Below are 20,991 nucleotides of genomic sequence, written 5' to 3'. Positions count from 1 at the left end.
GCAACATCATTTTGTGATAGTTTTCTGTCCGTCTAATTATTTCTAGTTGTCATAATTAATTCTTATGTTTGTTGCTGTAGCCTTTTGTAAAATCCCAAAAAACCATCAAGATTAAAGGGAAATTCTACTGCCTTTGCCTCTGTCTACCTTTAACAAAAAGCAACAGTTTTTAATAAGTATAGAAAAAAATCCTATTTTACTGCTTTTGTGGCTTTGTGGAAATGTTCAGTGTTTAGTTACTTCCTCTTATTTTAAAGATAAATTTAATAACATTTACAACAAAAATGTAAACCAGCAGTCCCTCATTGAGATGGATATAAAACTTAGATGGAAGAGGTAAGTTTTAAATGCTGAATAACTTCAAATGTTGTTGCCTCACTTTGGAAAGAATCCAAGAAATGTGTCAGAGTTGATTGCTCTTAAAACCATCTTATTTTCATTAGCAGTTTAATCTGACAGGTAGACAACTTGAGTAATTCATTAATATTAATTGACTACTATCATCAGTTATCATACCTGTGTCTGAATTTGCTGCCCTTTGTCTACTAGTGGTCAGTATTTGCAGAAGTATTAAACCAGCATTTATGTAGTTTAAAAAAAAATAAATTATTAGATTTACAAATTTTACTTTCCTTGCTGTAGTGTTCTGTAAAATTAGCCAAGTAGCCTATAGCTGCATGGTGCAGTATTCCAGTTTAAACAGTGAGGATTTCACTGTTCTGTCATGTTCAGGAAAAGTTCATAGATTGAAAAAAACCACCTTGAAATCAAATCATCAGCTGACAGATTTTGCATTTTAAACACTTTTCTTTAATGGATAAAGAGCAGAGTAATTGTGGAGAGGTTTACGAAAAAATAAGAACTTTAATTTCAGTAGCTGTTAGCTGATCATTACTTCAGCTGCCAGAAGAAAATGAGGTTTTGCTGAGGTACATTAGAATGTGAAATGAGTGTGAAATGTGTTTTTCTGATGTTCCAGAAGTAGTACTGAAGTCAGCTACAGGAGCAAGCACTTGGGATTGTTTTACTTGTATCATCAGTGTTCTAGAATTACTGCAAGGAAGAGCACTTGGGTATTGTGCTGTGACTTTATGACTTAGTTTATGATGCTATTATTTTAAAAATACTCTGTGGAAAAGGAACTATATCCTCTTGCCCTCCAAGGGCAAGACTAAATCTTTTGAGGACTATGCAAGGCTAGAAGATGCTTATAAAGACAGGATAATTCAAATCTTGAGGTGAGAGATGAGCTCTCTTTGGAACTAACACATGCAGTTTATTGTGCAAATGTTGTGCACTTGGGTTACCTGAGAAATATTTTCATTTCCTCTTTTCCCCTTTCTGGATTTTGAATGCTCATCTTAAGACAAATTTTTTACCCGGGAAACAACCTATACTAGTGGGATATGATGGGTTATGCTTTGGGCTTGCTGTGATGAATGCTTCTGTACACACCAAGGTCAGAATGAATAAAGCTCATGTACATCGAAGGTGATGGTATGGAGGATTTCATGCTTTGCCTTTCTGGCTGGGGTTGGCATGACACATTGCTTAGGGACTGAAATATATTCCTGTCCATGCTGGGAATACTTAGAGTCAAATGACAAGAATTTAGCCATATTTTGGCATTCCTAGGAAGTGTCAGGATTCTAGTAAGTGATTTTTAATTGTAAGGATACGTGATTTTCATCTTGGTTCTCAGTGCCACAGAGTGTATTGGGGAATCTTCCAGATACTGCTTAACCTAAGAACTTATGGTAGAGACTATTTCTATAGCATGATCTAAGCTAGCTTAATGTTTCCTGCCAAAAATGTTTGGCACATGACCAAACAGGAAAAATTCAGGAGCTGTGAGGTTAGTAAAAGTGGCATTAGGGAGTTTTTTTTCACTATAAAAGAACATGTGGAGACAGTTTGCTTGGCATGTTTACACCCATGCAGCACACATTTTCATAGTGGCAGCTCAAAACCAATTCAAAGTTGTATATTTCTGATTTTCCACAGAAGAAATTCCAGTGAGTGTGAATTAAGTTATTCAGAGATTGTAAGTTTATTGGGAAGGAGGCATCAAGTGTCTGAACTGATGTATCTAATATGCTGTAAATTGTTCTGTAGTGTGTCCTTCTGGATCAATTTCTTGTTGTGTTATTTAAAACACAGAATTCCACAATCCAAATAGAATTAAAAAAGTTTAGAGAAGCCCTGAATGCACGGTGCAGTTGTTGAAATCTCTAAGGTCCTGACATCTCTCTGTCTTACTTCATTCAGCTTGGTGTTAGGATTTTCTCTGATGCAGGAACAGAAAATACTTGACTTGTAAATATTGCATGATCTCCTGTAAGATATTCCTGTTCCTTGTATAACTTTCACAAAAGAAAGTGCTTTAGTAATTGCATGATTACAAACTGGATGAACCTTTGGAAGCAATCTTTGATTACAGAGTAATGGATTAGATGTTTTGTAGTAATAAGCTTGAGGATTTTCTGTTTACTACTGTGAAACCTTGATGTAAGGGAAGAAGCTTCTTTACATCTGTCTGCTCTTAAATGTATATTGGTAAGATTTGTAGGACAGCACAAATGCACCTAAATGTCTCCTTTCTTAGAATTCCTTAATAGTACTGACATCAAGTCCATGCCCATATCCCTTTCTCAATAATAACTATATGGGAAAGAATTCCTTCTTAGTATTTTACCCCACTTTGGATATACAGGGATTGGTAATTGCTTCAAAGCTTTATGATATTGTATGCAGGATACAAACATCCTGTAACTTGTACGGCACTGCCTAGTCAAAAAAGTTCCTAGATTGAATGAGGACTTACACCACCCTTTATCTCTCTGCTCTGTATTTCTTCAGAACAATTTCTTCTTTGTAACACTGCTTTCAGAGTGCTTGCTACGTTTTATGATAAAATGTTACAAAGAGTATTTACTACAATCAGGATCTCCTTGACTGAGAACCAAGTCTTCTGACAATTGTTTAGCTTGGAGCAGCCTCTGTTTCCCTACAGCCCATAGTAAAGGGTCCTGTTTGGAGTATTCAGCACCAGAATAATCATGTTTTTGGAGAAAAATGCCTAAAAAGACCATTTTAGAGGCCTTTTCTTATATTTTCTGTTAATATAGCCTAGTGTGCCTGGAACTGGAAAGCACATCTGAGCACTGCCTCCTTGCTGGGAGAGTGTTTTCATCCTCTGTGTTCTGAGCCTGCAAGAACTACAGAGTACTCTGTCTGATATGTTTGCAAGAAAGATCTTTATGTCCTGTTTGTGCAGAGCCAGCTTTCAGAGTAGCAGAGAATAAACTCATTCATCCTTTGTTTATGTATTTGTTTTTTCCCTCCCTTTGGAGATTGTATTCTGAATTAGCCTGAAGGCTTTTGAGACTTGGGGTGGTTTTGACTGCTTTCTATAGTTCACTGGCTTTGTTCCCTCTTCCCTCTCCCCCAATAAATCAAGCTTGGTGGTAGTTCTGTTTTTATGTACAGACAACAAAGCACTGAGATCCTGATGCTGTTTGTGTTGTAAACAGTTTATTTTAACTTTTCTGTGATTATGGTGTCCTTTAAAGATCCAAACTGAACAGTTTAAAAAAGGTGGATGACCTCTGTGGTGATGTGTAGCCTCAATTAGTTTTCTGCTCTAATTTAATGAATCTTTGAGACTAAAACTGTGTGTATTATAGTAGGGAAAAAAACTAAAACAGTCACATCACATAAGCTGGGAGACCCTCTTGGATGTTTTTTGCACTCTTCATAAATACTAGTGACATTTTCTGGTTTTGAGTATCAAAAAGGCAGTTGTGAAACTGCTTGTAAAAAACAGTGTTTCTGACTGAGCTGTGCTCAAGTTATCATATATCAAACTCCCAATGTTGAGTTTGTTGTTACTTTTCCTGCCTAACCTTTCTCTCTGTGTAAATTATTTTCTTGAAAAGGAAGTTCTTATTTACTTCCCAAAAATGTATTATTTGATAAAGACCAAACCCACCTTTTTTTAGACAATGAAGAATATTACTCAGTTAGGTTTGGCTACAGTTTGCATATCTTTTTTGTGTTAATATTGAAAGTTTTTTGTGTTATGTGTCAGTGCCAGGTTGTTTCTTGAGCACTAACTTACACTAACAGTAGATGCTTGAGTTCTGCCAAAGTACCCAATAACTTATCCTACAGTATCTTGCAACGTGAACAATTCTTACCTGGAGCTGCACTAACAATGGTAAGAAATATGCATTTAACAATTCAAATTCTCATTTAGATCAACCTTTTTTGAGACTTTTGTAGAGAAAGACTGGACACACTTTTTGGGTTAGGTAAATCATATAGAGGATGGAAAATACCACCACAAAATACTATATAGTGAAAGCTGCAGGTGTTGGATATAGCACTGTCAAGAAAACTTCCAGCAGCATTAATGCCAATAAATTTGCTATATCAATAGTGTTCTCAGAAGCTGAGAACTGCATGGCCCCAGAGACTACATTGTAGCTGGAATAACTTCTTTAAACTCATCTTCATAACTCTGGTATTTCTGTAAAACTTTAATCAATTTGCTGAAAATTCTTAGTCTTTGCTTCTTGTGTCCATTAGGCAGTCGTATTTTTCTTAACTTCATTGTCCATTTTTGAAATAAGATTGGAAGTAGTTGTCCTTTACTGTGGTGCACAGCAGCTTTATGAAAGTGTCTCTTTTCCAGCTACTACATAACCCTTTTTTTAGCAGTATGATTAATTTCTTTAAGGGGAAACAACATGAGGTTTGCTTTTTCTTCTATCCCTAAAAGTTCCATGTGTGTGTATTTTTTTGCCCTTGTTTGTTGTCATAGCTGTGTGTACTGTCTCACTATGGTTGAGTGTTCAGTACTGACTAGAAAACAGCTTCTATGATGGCTGGAGTTTTTTTTTTTTACAAATATATTTAAAATTTAGTGGGCTAGTCTCATTTGCAAATGCTTGGTAAAACTCCATGAAATGCACCTTAATCTGTCTAAATAAAGTTGGTTTTTAGCTTGTGTTGTACTTCTCAAAATACTTTTTGGTATTCCTTTGGCACTGGCTGGCTTTATTGGAAATACTTTACCATTCTCACCGTTCTCATCCCCTATTTTTGGTCTTCAGGATCTTGCTAAGTTGTAATAGAGAGCAGGATTGGAGACAGCTCTGTCCTATTTTAGCTGCAGTTGAAAGCTGATGCTGTTTTGTAATGAATTTCAAATTGAATAGCACTTGGTTTTGTCCAGTAATACATTTAATGTCAGAGCTGCATAATCTTTTAATGAAACTACATAAGGTTGCCAAATGTAATGATAGCAGACAGTCCTGTGAAATACAGACAGCTTATGATTTAAAAATGACCAAACCAAATAGAAAAAAATAATTGCAAGCAAAGGGGGATTTGTTATATGGTTTTGTTTAAACTCCCTCTTCTGTGTCTCCTAGCTTTTTAGTTGGTGAAGGAGCTTACAGATGGGCAGTTGATCACGGGATACCAGCATGTCCTCCAGGTATCATGGCTACAAGTGAGTAAACTGGTGGTGTCAGTAGGAAGAACAGGACAGAGTAACTTTAAATGCTGCCTCATCTTTTGAGGTGTACATCACTTCATTGTTCTTAACATTCAGCTAGCTTATGGTGTTATGGTCTATAAGGGTTGTTTAAGTTCACTAATTTTCTAATAAGTATCTAAATAGAAAAAAATTGTAAACTATTACTTTAGCTGAATTTTAGCAACATCTAATTTAAGTGATTCTGTGATTCTAGGACTAAATCCAATGATGTACTTCTTTTTAACCAAAATATAGGCTCTTTACAAGCTCAGTCCTACAAGTCTCCAGTTGTGATCCATCTTGGATCCTAACAGCACCAACTAGCCCTGTATCAAAATTCAGCAGGTGCCAGTTTGTCTCTGAGATTGTATAGTTACACCCATCTCTGGGTCTTTGTCTAGAGCTGCTCTTGTCTAAACAGGCTGTCAAATTAATTTGCTTTTTTTTTTGTTTTTTCCAACCTAAGGCTTCACTTTACCTAATCCTATAGAATAACCCAATCTGGAAAACAGACTTGGATTGTACTGTATACTAAGCCTAGTTTCTTAGAAAAGCTTCTTGTCTTAAAATAAAATAAGTGATTGTGTTATATAGATACATCATCTATGACCTAGCCTAAAAATGAGTGCACATACCATGGAGAGGAGGATGTGGTTCCCTTCCTTCTCTTCTTCAGCCCCTGTCCCTTTTGGAAAGTGCCATTACTACCAGTCTCTAGTCTGTTGTGGAACATGCACTGTGCTGCCTGTTGAGGTTATGCAGGAAAGAAATCATAAGCTATTACCCTAAGAAGGAGAACACAGAAGATTAGGAATGTTTATTTTACAGTAAATAGTACTACTTACTGCTTCAAATCTCTGACTTGTCCCTAGATCAGAGGTTGAAACCCAGAGCTCCCATTCAGTCTCTTATTTGGTCTAATTTTAAATGTAGATAAATACCTAGAAACTGCAGCTCGGAATTGTTGATACTCAGTGCTGAAGTGTAACCCCTAAAACAGCAGCACTGTTTTATTTGATTGTGCCAGTTTTTATACATATTCACAATACATTTCATTTTGAACTGAAAGTTTTCATCTCTGGCTCCACATGACTGAAACTTTTGCTCTATCCATCTGCTGTCCAAAACAGCATTTGCAGAGCAACTGTTGTGTTGAGTTGAGCAGAACAACTTTATTTCTGTGGCCCTAGAAGGAGTGAAAACACTTAAAGCTTTGAATATTTTTTGGGGTGAGGAGGGTTGCCTTTTTTTTTTCTTTTCAGGAAAGTAGTTGCTACCTACATGCAGGAGATACTATGAAGAAGGTGCCTTGACTAACTCAGTTTGCATGCACAGATTTCAACTGTTTCTAGTACCAATGTATTTTTGTTGTGACAGATAATTAGATTGTGACATTAATTGCCAGATGATACATTTGCTAGCTACAATGTACTCAAGTCAGAGCAAATCTACACAGTACAGTTTAAAAATAGGGATGGCCACTGCTAGTTTGGTTTGCCTAATCCATACTATAAATTTACATAGGAGAAACATCAGAAGAATAATGCCAGCCAAAGTATTTTCACAATCCTACTCCAAAAGACCACTAATTGCATTTTGTCTTTGCAATACATTCAGCATACTTCTATTTAGCAAAACAATTTGCATTAAAACAGTTGAAACAACTAGGACTGACAAGTTAATTTTGTAGTGTAGTTATTAATGGTAGTATATCTGAGTTTTTTTCTTGGAAAAAACAGTGCAAGTATAAAAAAAGCCTGAAAAATCAGTTCCAGAAAATGTTACATTGATTCCTGTCCCAGTCCTTAGCAACATAAATCCTGTACTTCACTGACCTCTGGTCCATGGGATTGGAAAATGACCATTAACTACATGTGTGACAACATGGGATTGTTACAAGTGTAAAGAAATTGGAAACTCTGTCACAGGTGTATGAAGCCAGAAGAAATTTATCCAGTGTTACCATGGAAAGGAAAGTTAGATATGCTTAAGAAACAATCAAAGACAATGTTGTTTCTAAGCAACCACAAAGAGATCTCAGCTGAAGTGAGCAGTTTTGTTAAAAAACATATCCATCTTAAAAAAAGAGAGACTTCTTTGATTGTGCTTGCTATCATTGCTGTGGTACGGTTTACATGGAGAACTGGGGGTAAATTAACCAGAAATCAGGTATCTTCTGAATAGCTCTGTAAAACAAAGAACTGAACTAATTGCCAAACATCAGGAAAATATGTTTAGTAACTTATTTACAAAAAACCAAACTGAAATCCCCCACAAAAACCTCTAATCCAAATTTAGATGTGTACTTGCAGTAAGTATTGGCAGGGAGAACTACGTGCATGTTTTGGCTTCTCTGTGCTGCACATGAAAAATATATTCTTGAAGTTGTCTTATTCTGTCTCCCTTTTCTTGGACCTGAGATGAGAAGAGTAATGTTGTAGCTGCTGTAAGTAAGGCTGGGGGATTGGGTGGTTGGTTTGCATGGATGGAGATTCCCTGTGATCAGTATCAAAGAAAAGGTCACAATCAGCTTTGCAGTCACGCTCCATAATTCTCTTAGAACTATCAAAGTATCTAAGCACCAAACGGGAAGCATGTTTTAAACCATGTTACCTGTTGAATTACATCAAGTTTTGCTCAAAGCTCATGTGCTTTGTCTTCTTCAGTTTGTCAGGTGTGTGAGGAAATGGGATTCCTACCATTTGTAGAAACCTGGGGACTTTCCATTGTACATAGTGGGTGGTTTTACAAAAAACCCAAACACCTGAAATGTCATCTGTCTGTATTGCCTGCAGTCTGCAAGGAAGCTGAATTTATTAGTCCCTGCCCAAACTAGAGCCTGCCAATACAGAGCCCATACTGGCTTATCCCAGCACTTTATTGCCCTGTGCTAGAGAGACTGATTTGAAAGTGTAATCCAAGTGTTAAGGTGTAACAATTTAGAAGTGCTGAATTACAGTGAAGTACAATTACACATTGAAGTACAATGCAGTCTCATAAAAATGTTCAAAGTGCACTTTAAATATGCAAGGTAAATTTGAGGTGCATCCTCAGCTGCCAATATCAGTGCTTTCACTAGTAATCACCAGAACACTTCTATCTGAAATTATCAGTTCAGCCTATAATAATGTCAATTATCTTTGACAAAGATAAGACGGTGTAAGACAGCATCTTGCATTTGCTTACAATGTTAATTTTTCAAAGGGAAAAAGGAGGAAGGCATGTACTAATTCAGGAAACTTGTAACTCCAACAATGTGGAAGTGACAGTAAGCACCTTCATTCACCTAATTCAGTAATTCACCAAGTGAATAATGTTATATAACAACAAAACTCACAGCAGTGGATCCACATGACTTGTTAACTGCAGTTCAAGGGTAGCCACAAATAAGATGCTTAAGTAAGAATCCAAGAACAGAGCAAGTATTTGCTTCCCTTCCCCTATCCCTTATATTATTCAGCACTCTAAATTCCTGACTTGCTAGTGACTCCTGCATACATGGAAAGTAAACAGTGGCATTTTCTGACATGAAAATCTTGTTTCCTTTTGAACTCATATAGTTTCCAGCACCTGCAAAAACCTCTCCAATGTGAGTTACCTCATTGTCATTATTTTGAGATTTGCTGAATAAAAGCTGCTACTTCATTGTCAGAATCCTGCTCTGAATCCTTCTTCAGTCAAATTCTCTAATTACCTTGAGTAACTTAGTGTCATCAGTAAAATCATTTCTTGTTCAATAGACTGGGGGCTGCTATGGGTTGAAATTCTGCTTGTAACAGACCATCTCTTTACTTGTACTTTATTGCTTTTTTTTAAACTGTGTGCATGCAAGGAAATTCATGTTTTTCTTATGGCTGCTTGGATTCTTCAATGAGGGAGAGAGTATTTTCTGGATGATAGTAGTGCAGACTGTGCTATTTCTAGTGACACTGTAAGTCTCCCTGACCACCAGTATTGCCTGCCTCTCATCCAAAACCCCAAATCTCACCCCACTCCCAGTTCTCCCATTACTTCGTTATTACTGTATTAAACATTTGCCATATTGCTGGAACTGTGCTATGAATTTCAGGCAGTGGCTCAGGGTAATGGCTCAGACCATGTTTTCTTTGTTTTTAAGGGGAGGATGAAAGATTTGGATAGATACTCAAGGGTTCTGGGGATTTGGCTGGGAAGCTTGGTTAATCTGAACACATGATGTAAATCCTCCCTGGATTTGGAGACAGTACTGTAGGGTCACTTCTGTTCTGAAATCAGAACAGCTGAGTGCAGCCAGGAGAATGGCTGTAAAAGTTACCCAGGAAAAAGATTGGGCCAAAATGCCCAGAAGATACTTTGAAAGAAAATCTTCCAGGCTCAGAAAAGGCTGCTTGATGAAAAACAAGATTTCTTGCAGGAAGTAGTAAGAAATGCCATGTCCAGCAGCAGTTTACCCTGAGTTTGTGTTATAAAGAACAGATCTATAGAGTAGTGTTCTGAGAGGTGGGTTATTTTTTTAAAATGCTTTTGCCAAGTAATTTTTTTTCCCCCTATTCATATTGCAGTTTCTGTCAAAGTATGGCAACATGGAAGCTATCTACATGGAAGTAGTCTTTTGGTCCCAACACGAGCCTAAATGGTGTTAATTTGTCATTTAAAATAGCTTTGTTAAAAAGAAATTTATTTTCATCTGTCTGTTTTCATTTGTGTCATTTATTTTAGCAACTGCTCAACAGAATTCTTCACAAGATCATTTGAATTCCTGTGGGTTAACTAATTTGTTAGTATATCCCTTTTTAATTCTCTTCTCCAATAGTTTCATTCTCTTTTAATATGCAATAGAAAGATAAAATGCAGAAAGCTTCTCCCAGCTGACTTTAAGCACTGTCTGCCAGGGGGTGCTATATGATTAGTCAGAGCTCTGTCTCTACTTCAAAGATTCAAAAATATAATTGTAGTTTTGTTAGTATTTTCAATTTATAGTTTGATTTTAAACAAGGATTGCTGAACACTTTTAGGTTGCATAATGTTTAGTTGCATAATAACTTGTGTGGGATAGAAAGTTTTTGCTGTTTGTGTTCCCAGCTTGCTGTTCCACCACTGTAACCAGGAAGATTTGAATATTATCCTGAACTTGTTATTTAATGATGCTAAAAATTCATATTTCCTACCTCTGCTTGGAAATATAGTTATTCATGTAGTTATTTTCTAAATTTTCAGCTTTATTGAAAATAAATAAGGTAATAGATGTGGCTTATAAAGCATGGAAGCATGGGGATTTTTAGGAAACACGGACTTTGTAGTAAAAATGTTTAACATTGACTTTGGGCAATAAATAAACAGTGTATTCTAATAAATAGCCTGTCATCTGTAGGCCTGTTTAAAGTGCACAGGGCTAGAATTAACAACCAGATATGTATCAATTGTTCTATTATTTAAAAAATGAAAAGGTGTTTTAGTGTTGTATTTAGGTCTGTATCTAGAATTCAGTCGTTTCAAGGACTCCATGTATAGGACATGTTTGCTTTTCATTTGCCTGTCTCTGAATAATTTCTAATGGGCTGGAAGGTAACTAAGAAACTTCTGAAGAGTTATGTAGAATGAAGAATACAGTTGTGTTTCATTTACTTAGGCATTGTGTCGTTATCTAATAGAACTGCCAAGATTTTTGATTAAATTTTTACTTGTATATAGTATAATGGTTAAAGGAGTTAAGGGAATGATGAGAGTACAGGAGATGAGTAAATAATGGGGAAGTTTTATGGCAAACAGGTGGCACTGATGAATCTCTGAAATGGCTCAGACATTAATGATCTCTTCCACTGACCTGCTTGCTGAAAATTACTTTCTCATCTCTTTGTTAGGTGGTGATAACGATGAAAAAGGCCTTTAAAAATGTGTATTTATTCTCTAGCAATAATAGCTTAGGAAGTGAATCTTGTGCTATTTTATTATGTAATGGAGATCTTGTGACCCTTTCTCATCAGGGTACCTGGGAACATCAGAACCTTTTGAACATCTACTGCAGTCTTAGCTTTGAACAAGATGAGCCTGAGAGACTTTTCTTCAGCATTTACAGATAAATATTATCAAGTGCATGTTCTGATACCACATCCACTAATGCCAACCTCTCCTGCAGGCAGTTGGTGTTGAGCAAGAGCTGCTCCACCTGTTTCTGGGCTCAGCCACTGAACCTTCTCCGAGACAAACCCCTACACACCTGTCTCACCTCTGCCATGACCAAGTGTTCCCCCAGTGCTTCCCCTGTCTGGCACACTTACACCCAAATTGCAGAGTTCACCTGGGCCACTCCTGTTGGTGCCTTGGGGGCTGAAGGGGGAATGTGGAGGATTAGGAAGATGTTTCCAGGTCCTTGAAGATTATTTGTTCCAGAAGAGGTACCCCATGCTGCAAGGCAGGGATGTGTGAGAAATGCTGTAAATGAGGTTGGGTTTATTTATAATGCTTTGATTCTGATGTGCTACAGTTATCACTCATTAAGTCTTTAGTCTGGATGAGGCCCAAGAATGGTGTTTAAGCAAGAACAGTCATTTTGTAAAGCTGTGGGGCTTTTTTTTCTTTTTTTTCCTTCCTCTCCAAGCAGCTCTGAGGTGGTTTTATTCATCCCAATAGGTGCATAAATGAGGGAGCAGAACAGATGGGTTGGTTGTACTCTGTGGCTCCCAAGACTCAAGTGTTAATTCTTGTAAGCATGATGTGGAGTGTACATGCTGTTACTGGGTAGGGTAGTAATTGTCAGGGATTTTATCTGAATGTACTTGTTTGAATTACATCTTCTAAATTCTTGAGCAAAATCAAAGGATGTTTTACTAAATACTGTTCCTTAGATTTCAACAACCATACCACTGGGCTGTGATCCAAAATGTTTTCAAGCTAAAATTCCATCAGCTCCCTTACCTCTCTTCCTGGCTTTCTCCCCAGTCAGTAAGCTCTGCTTCTCTTACTTCCTCCTTGACCCAGGCAACATCAGGCTGATGTAGCTATATTGCATTTGTTTCAGGAAAACATACCTGTCTTCATCATTGTGCTGTGACCCTTTCCTTTTCTCAAGCTTGCAATACACTGTCTGGTTGGAGGTGGTGGGAGTGGTTTTTATACTGTCTTTAAGGACAAATGAAATTTTGTAGTGTCCTTGCACCACAAAGTCGAGGTTTTGTTTTAGATTTAATATGAGCCATGAACTCAAATAGTGTATAGGAGTTTTTCTTTCTGTCTTCTGTAGTGCTTATTTTCAAAACAAATTTTCTGTGGGTTGTTTTTCCATGTTGTGTGTGCGTTGTTAACCAAGTACATTTGAATCCTGGATTGTATTTTAGCTCATGAAATGTTTTAATTTAATGTTTTAATATGTTCTTTGTCAAGGACCAAACTTAGAGTTTTCTCAAAACATCCTCTAACTTCTTTTATGTGTGTAGTTTGAAGCTCACTTGTGTTCCTCAGTTTCTTTTGTCACTAGTTGACCAAGATGAAGCAATGAGAGTACTGTTCGTTTTAATGGCATTTATAGTGGTTTTACGTAGCTAGAACATCACAAAAGGCAGGAATAAACTGGGGGCAGGCAGCCTGTCACTTGCCTTAGTCTATATTACCTTATTCTGGGGAGAAGAAAACAAATTTAAGATTCAAATAAGAGTCAAGACTTTTTTTTAACTGAAGTTGGACATAAAACTATTGGAGGAATAAATTGCCAGGTTTTGAGTTGTAACCTGGTCCTTTATTTCATGGTTATTTTGTCACTTTGGAGGTATTAGCTAGCTTATCCTGCTAAGAGGAATTAATAATTACTGGTAATTATTTTCTTTAAATAATGAAAGGTTGTTATCCATCAATCCTTGCTAAAATAAAATTTTCATCTAAAAGTTATCCTAATTATTATTCTGAAGTTGAATGTAGCCTGAACTACCTAATGTCCCTTCTAGGGGATCTCTGAGTAGACCTGATGTTCCCTCACAGGTATAATAGGTAAGATGGTAAACTGAACAAAACTGAAGAGTATGAATTAATACCTTATTTATTTAAACTTGAGGTTGATAAAATAGCAAAGCAGAGGCCCAGAGGTGTTGTGAAATCTCCATTGTGGAAAGTACTCAGAATCTGACAAATCCTTTTAAATTGAGTTTGGTGTTTTTTTGGAGGTTGGACTACACAACCTTCTAATATCCCTTCCAGCCTACATCATTAAATGTTGCTGGAAAGCTGTCTTTGTCTTTCTGACAAGGCCCAAGAGATGTGTACTTCTTTGCTAATAATGACATTTTTTTCTGCCCTGTATTTCACAACTTTCCCATACCACTTTGAATTAACAATGCAGCTAAGAAGTTACTGTTAACTTCATAACTTTATAGATCATTCAGAGTAAGTCTTCAGGTTTTTTCTTGTTTTGAAAAGACTATCTTAAAGCACACAGTAACCTCTGAAAATCAATTGCCTAGCTAGGGACTGTGGTCTTAAGTGAATGAAACATCTCTCAAGCTTGGAGAATCGTGTGTGTTGTGGCAGGATAAATATGCTCCCAAGGTGTAGGTGGAGTGGAGATGTTGAGAGGCCATATAGCAGCACTCTGCTGCTGGCAGGGCAGCTTGGAACTAGTCCATGTGTTCTCTGTATTTGATGTGATCTTTGTGCATGTATTTGAACTGGTCAACATGCAAATACTGCAGAAGGTTTCCTCCTGACATCCAGCTCTGAAGGACAAGGAACCTGTTCAGGTTTGCCTGTGTGGGCTCCTGCACCCTTTTGCCTCTCTAAGTCCACTTTTTTTCCAACTTGACAGGAGGCAGTGGCATGTTTATCCCTGTGTAATGCCTGCTTTTGAGGAATGCCAAGGCCACACACCATTCTTGCTCACCTCTATGGCTCTGCCCATAGGCATTTGTTGTGCTTGGTGAACTTGTGTCAACTTACAAGTTCTCCTGTTTAAAAATTCTCTTAAAACCAATGTGCTGCCTTATTTATTTTGGGGCACTTCTGTTTACCAAGTTCTTGATCTGTGAGAGGTTTTTAGTTTATTTCTCCCTGCTGCCAATTAGTACTTGACTAAAATGATTCTTTGCCTGCTCCCCCAATCAAGTATTCAGGTTTTACCTCTTTGTCCTCATTTCAAACAGAAATGTGTTGTCCTAAGTAGCTGCATTAATCAACTCTGTATAGAGAATGAATTCTTTTTTCGGTGATGGCAGATTATATGAGTTTGCATTTTAAAAACTGGTATTCATTAGGTTTTTGGAAAGAAATGTTGGTTTTCTCACTACTTTTTGAGTTATATACTTGAAAAACTAACTGTGTACATTAAGGTCTAGTTTTATATACTTAAAAACGTGATTAAAAGAGAGTTCACTAGGTGAATTTGACACCTGTGTGGAAAAGTTTCAAAGTAAAATGCTCACTGTCTGTGTGCTTTGTGAGAATTGTAAGTGAAAGCTCTGGATTCCATTGGCTCAGCAATACTGAGTTCATTACTAGACTTCATGCAGCTGTTCCAGTCTTCTGAATAACAGTGATGTAGCTATATTCAGAATTTCATTTAAAATGACATTTTTTGAAGTTTATAGAAAAACCTGTGCTTTTTAGTTTCCATTGAACTTGTGACTAACTTGTGTAAGTAAAAGATTCAAATTGCTCTGTTCTCCCAATAGCTTGATTTGGTGTGGTTAAACAAGTGACAAAAGACATTTTCTCCCCAACTCTTTACATTTTACAGAGGATGTTAAAACAGCCTGGGGATGATATTGAGTCAGAACTAATTTAAACTAAATATGTCGATATCTGCAATTTGTTCATGAACTGAAACTTCTAAAATGGGAACATGTCATTTTGGTCTCTTAAGCATAACAATTTTATTTTTTAGTCCACTTTAGAGAGCACTTCCTTTCTGAATGTGGGGCTTAGATGTGGAAAGGAGATGTTTGTCTTCTTGAGACCTAGGTGGTCTTTAGACTGTGTTGGATTATGGAGCATAAACTACTGCTAGACTTGTGTGTGGCTTTAAATATAGGGGTAAACATACAGATATGTGATTAAGGTAATAAAATAGTAGCCTAATTTTATGGCTATCAGAATGAGCTCACATGGTATCTATTTACTTGTCAGCAGTCAAAAACAATTTTAACACAAGCCACTTACTCTGTTCTCTTCTGTGCAGTGCTGCTTCTTTGCCAAAGATATTTACACCAGCTTCTGTGTGTTCATGCTGTGTTTCAGCCAGATATTTACTCATCACTGTTGGTGAAGAATAGTAGAACTTTTTAACTTAGGAAAAGATGTGAACATCTTGTACTGAAACTTGAATACATAGCTTTTGGCTTTTTATTGATGCTTTCTGCATCAGTAAAGAAGTGGGGGATGTGTCCTTCAAAATGTCAACTTATTTGCTTAAAATAAGTAAATTTTACTTAGTTACATGCTTTTGAACTATTTTTATAGGGTTTAGTTTAGCAGCTTTTAAGAGGAACAAGAGGAAGCTGGAGCTGGCCGAAAAGGTGGAAACAGATCTCATTCAACTAAAGAAAAGAAGACAATCAAATGAAAAGGTTAGCTCTTGTTTCGAATTCTTGTGTCATCCTAAACTTACAGCTGATTGCTAATAAATTTCATGTCTTGTATGGTAAGACTGATACACCCTCTGAAGCCTGTTCTCCCTGTTCATCTTAATGTTTAGATGATATAATGAAAACTTAGTGCAGTTAAAACTTTCTGCCTTGCTATTTGAAAACCAAACCATCACTTTGTATTGCTTGTGCTAAGGAAAATATTTTGTTCCTTTTGAACTGGAAATATAACAAATGTAAATACAAACAGATAATTGTTTACCAAAACGTTTTCTTTAGCTTGGGATCTCTGTCACTGTTTCCCACTTTATAATGTTACCTGAGCACACTGCATTATGGAACTGGAATTGGTGAAATTTGAAATTTCAGGTAGGTAAAATGTGCATCTGTGCATGCATCTGGCATTGACCTGGCCCATATTACTTGTGCTACAAAACTACCAGGATTCCCTCTGTTCCCCCCATTCTTAGCTTAAATGTAGAGCTTTGTTAACCTATGAGAATGTCATTCACACTGTTTGTGTTTCATGTTGAATATCAAAATACAGGTTATTAAATTAAATGCCTGTGCTTTATCTGAGGCCTGTGGGCCTTCAGATTGGCCATTTCTCTTTGCTTTGCTGAGCTGTCTGACTACTGAGTAGATGACATGTGTTGATATAAATAAGGAATCAATCCCAGAGAATGGTTAGCAAAAGTGTATTCTCTATAGTCTGCAAATGCAAACAGTGACAAATTAGGCAGTTTACACCTGTGTTCTTAGGTAAGATGTTTTCTCTAGCAGGGTGTTAATTTCTCTTTTTTCAAGGAGCTAAAACCTGTGAGGAAATTAAGGATGGGGGAGCCGTGGAAGTTAGTTGTTCATTTTGGAACTTTTCCCTTTCACAGGACTTCAGTTACCTCCTTGTGAAACTGAGAGAGGAGGGGTCCCTGAGCAGTATTGCTGTTCACATAATAAGGGGCAAGTCAATGCTTGAAACATATGCCAGTGCATGAGCTTACCGACCTGCAATTTGAAATTTCAAGGGCTCCAGAGTCCTGTGCAGCGCTTGTGGGAGATTCCCAGAGGCCAGTGGTGGTAGGTAAAGGAGGTGATGAGATAGAGCTCTTCTCCCTGGTGAGTAATCCAGTAACAACACGTTTTGTCAGCTGTCTGGGCACATCCTGTCCGTGGAGCAGGGATGGAAAACCAACCTGTGCTCTCAGTACGGAATTCTCGTGCTATCCACAGTGTAGGATAATTGCTGCCTTACAGGAAGTAAGGTTTTCAAAGTAGCTTTTCAAAATGAAATGGAAAATCAAATTCTAAAAGAAAAACATGTAGAATATATCTTTCCAAACTAGTTAGTATAAAAGGGTCATTTAGCAGGGTCAAAGTGTGTGATTTGTTGCCCTAAAACTCATGCTGTGAGAGCTGTGCTCTCATAAAAGGTTTTAAAATAACTGTTTTAAAACCATTTAAATACTTAAGTAATTACAAGCTAATCTTCTTGTCAAAGTTATTTTAATTGATAAATACTCATGTAACTTTTTTATCAGCTGTGCTTCTCTGCACAGATGTGCTTCCTTTCTTTCAGCAGGACTTCAGAGTTGTCTTACCTGGTTTGACTCACCCACTTGAACTCTGTGCTGCAGCTGAGCTTGTGTGCCTCTGTTACCAGTGCTGCAGGCTGTGGGGAGAGCAAGGTAGAAAGGATGTTAACAAAGGTGGAGTTAAATGGGATCAAAACTAATAGGACAGTGTGAAGAGACAGTATTGCAGACCAAAACAGACTGAAATTACTTGGAAGTTTGAGCTACTGATGAATGTCACCAGCTAAAAAGAAAAATGCAGGCTTAAAAATCAGTTTGCAATAAAACTGTAAGTATACCAGCCTTAGAAAGAATGAGGCAGTTTAAGTTTGTCCAAGTTTGTATGGAAAAACTTGACAATGTAAGTTACTAAAGGAGTTTTATTTCCTGATAAATGGAGGTTTCTGTTGTATTTTTCATTGTTCACCCAATGCAGGATTTGCAGAGGGTTATGCATTTGCATATAGGAAGATCCATTTGTAACTTCATCAGATTTTGAAGGTGTAAAATTTCAGTCTTTTTTAAGTAGTAGAGTCTTACTGATTTGCATAGCTAAGAAAGAATTCATACACAAACAAAAATTAACTAAAAATTCTCTTGGGGGGCGACTGTGATGTGTTCATTCAGCCAGATGCCATTCTCAAGTTCTCCCCTCAAGCACCAGTAAGTAGCAGAAGTAAATATTTGCTGCTTACTGTTAGTCTGTCTTTTACCAGAGGAAATTGTCAATGAAAATAGCAGAGTTTGGCTAGAAGCCCTAATTTTAATTTGTCTTTTGCTATTACAAACTTTTGTAAGCGATCTCAGAATATTTGTAAAAAGTTGTCCTCTTCTTGATTTGATTAAGTGACACTAAGAACCCCCAGGACACATGATTTTTTTGGGACAGATTAGTGTTTGTAAGTTAGTATTTTATAGTCTTGTTATTTAACTCCTTAAATTAAATTATTTAGATTGAGTTTTATTAAAACTGGCTTGGTTTTTATCTAATGTAACATAGGTACTTACATATATGTACACCAGTTGGAGTTATATGTGTGGAATCAACAGTTCCATGTTCTTCAGTTATTGTATTAAGAATGAACATATTTAGAAAATTCTTTTGTCTATGTGCAGGTAATTGTAAGTGTAGCAGTCAATTATGGCAATCTAGTGTCTATTTTATTTAGTCTTGCAGTTTGGAAATTTCCTTAAAAATGAAATAAATGTTCCATCCCACATTTGTGTGGAAGTGGTCTTTGATGATACCTTATAGTTTTCAAAAGTGTGCTTCAAAATCCTTTTAATATGGGGGAAAAAAACCAACTAAATAACTCTCACCTATTCTTGTTAAAGCCAAAACAAAACAATGGAACTTATCTGTGGAAATACAGTATGGAATAATTTTCTCATTTTGCAGATAAAGGTCAAACAAAATGTTCTTTTTTACACACCAAACAACTGTTAAACTGGGAAGGCTGGGATTGTTCATCAAGCTTTGTATAATTAGGTAGCTAATAATAAATGTTAATTGCTTCAATCTGATTTATTTTGTATTTTGTTAGTTATACTCAGAGATGAATTTTAGTGGTAATTACTTTTCATGGCATTTCAAAACTCTCAAGTGGAGAAGGAAAAGTCCTTGTGTGTAGAATCTTTCAGTGGGAACTGGGTAGAGCTCTCCTAATATGCTAATTGCTTCCTTAGGGGTTTATGGTGATGAATATTTACAATTTTTTCATGTGCAGGAGGGAAGGAGGGGTTTTTAAAAATGCTGATAGAGCTCTGCATTTATGCAGACGAGCATCATCCTGTTTTGTGTGCATGTTCTTAGCAAAATTTGAATATATGGACCATGGTTTAACGAATTAATTTCCTGCTGCAAGGTGCAAATTAAGTAATTAATGTGAGGTCTGACTTATAATGCTCACTTTCAGTTGTTTCCATGCAAAATATTAACTACATAATAGCTTATCTATAGGTTGCAATACTACATTGTTAAAACCCCCAAAGTGCTTTTGCAGTGGACAAGTATAATTTACTAGCTGAAGTCAGATACAGTATTTGGTAGCACATATCACCAGGTTTCCTTTGGAACCTGCAAAATTTTAAAATTTAAGTAGCCCAATCAATCAATCAATAGAAAGATAGGACAAACAAGCTGAATCTTGTTTAGTCCTTATTGGATCTGTATAAAGTTTGGTCTTATTTTGGACTTTGTGAACTGTAGTATTTATCATACTTGTTATTATTATCCTGACACTAGCATGAGAGGATCCTCTTGCTTTTCAACATTCATGTGATTTGAGGAGATGAAATGTGTGACACTGGAAGTCTTCTCAGCAGGGGCAGTCTAGCAGTGACTCCTCAGGACCACGATGCTTTCCTGAAGGGAGATTGACAGGAAGTTCCTTTGTTAAATTGTGATGAGCTCTTTATTTACTGGTCCAGAAGTCATAGGGTTGCCAGTACAGTTCCCATGCATAGAAGATACTGACAATGTGTTTTTCCCATTGGATGTGGAATAGAACTGGTCATCACTGATTTTGAGTTTGCTGAATAAGGATGCATACAGCATCACCCATATATCAGTGACTTGATTTTTGATTACAAGCCGGTCCCCTCGACACCAAACCTGTATTACTGAGAGGAAAAATACAGAATTCCTTTGCTTCAGTGATACAGTTTTCCTTCAGAAGGTTGTGTGGGCCAACTCAACCTTCCCTCAGCAATGCTTCCCTTAGAAAAGATTTCCAGCCTTGAGGTTGCCTCCTTTAAACTAACTTTGACAGGCTTGGTTTTTATATCTGTAGTTGTCTATTAATTGAGTTTTTTGTTATGGGTATAATTTCCTTTGATAAAAGGGGGCAGAGGGTAGACAGCAGCACCTTTATCGTAGTAGTTCTTCTCCACATGGAAATTGTAAGAGAATTGGTGTTGGGAACAGCTTTGTCCAGTCTGGTCTTGGAAACCTCTAAGGATGGGAATGTGCACATCCCATGAGCAGCCTGCTCTGCTGCTTAAGGTCTTTTCAATCCACTGAAGAGTATTGTTTGAGCTGCATTAGTATTAGCTCAGGGTGTGTCTGGGAGTCCTGGGAGTTGGCAAATACATTTGCACATGAGATGTTAAAAAAGGGTTCCTTAATTTTCTTTCATCTTTAGAACTTGGAAAGGAGCTGGCTCTTTTCTTAGCCCCTTTGTTCCCGCCATCAAAACTCTTTTTGTTTCTACTTTTCTTCCCCTCCGTGATCCCTAATCCTTCCTTCCTCTGTTTTTCAACTGACTCTTCTTCCCAGTGCCAGCTGAAACCTTGGACCTCTAACTTTTTACCCCTCTCTATCTTTAAGCAG

General features: G+C 37.0%; 1 protein-coding gene across 9 annotated transcripts in view; it reads left to right on the top strand.

Annotated features, from left to right (window-relative positions):
- Positions 1 to 20,991, top strand: part of TASP1 (taspase 1) — a 77,954-nt gene that overhangs the window by 14,972 nt on the left and 41,991 nt on the right. For 8 of the 9 annotated variants that reach the window (XM_033513192.1, XM_033513194.1, XM_033513195.1 and 5 more), the window contains exons 7-8: positions 5,439 to 5,518; positions 15,965 to 16,071. In XM_033513192.1, the coding sequence (XP_033369083.1) occupies positions 5,439 to 5,518; positions 15,965 to 16,071 (187 nt within the window). The remainder of the gene's footprint in view (positions 1 to 5,438; positions 5,519 to 15,964; positions 16,072 to 20,991) is intronic. The other variant, XM_033513193.1, reaches the window with a different exon arrangement.

The sequence above is a fragment of the Parus major genome, chromosome 3, assembly GCF_001522545.3.
Source record: "Parus major isolate Abel chromosome 3, Parus_major1.1, whole genome shotgun sequence".
Taxonomy (NCBI): Eukaryota; Metazoa; Chordata; class Aves; order Passeriformes; family Paridae; genus Parus; species Parus major.
The sequence above is the reverse complement of the archived record's forward strand: the minus strand, read 5'-3'. Positions and strand labels throughout refer to the sequence as shown.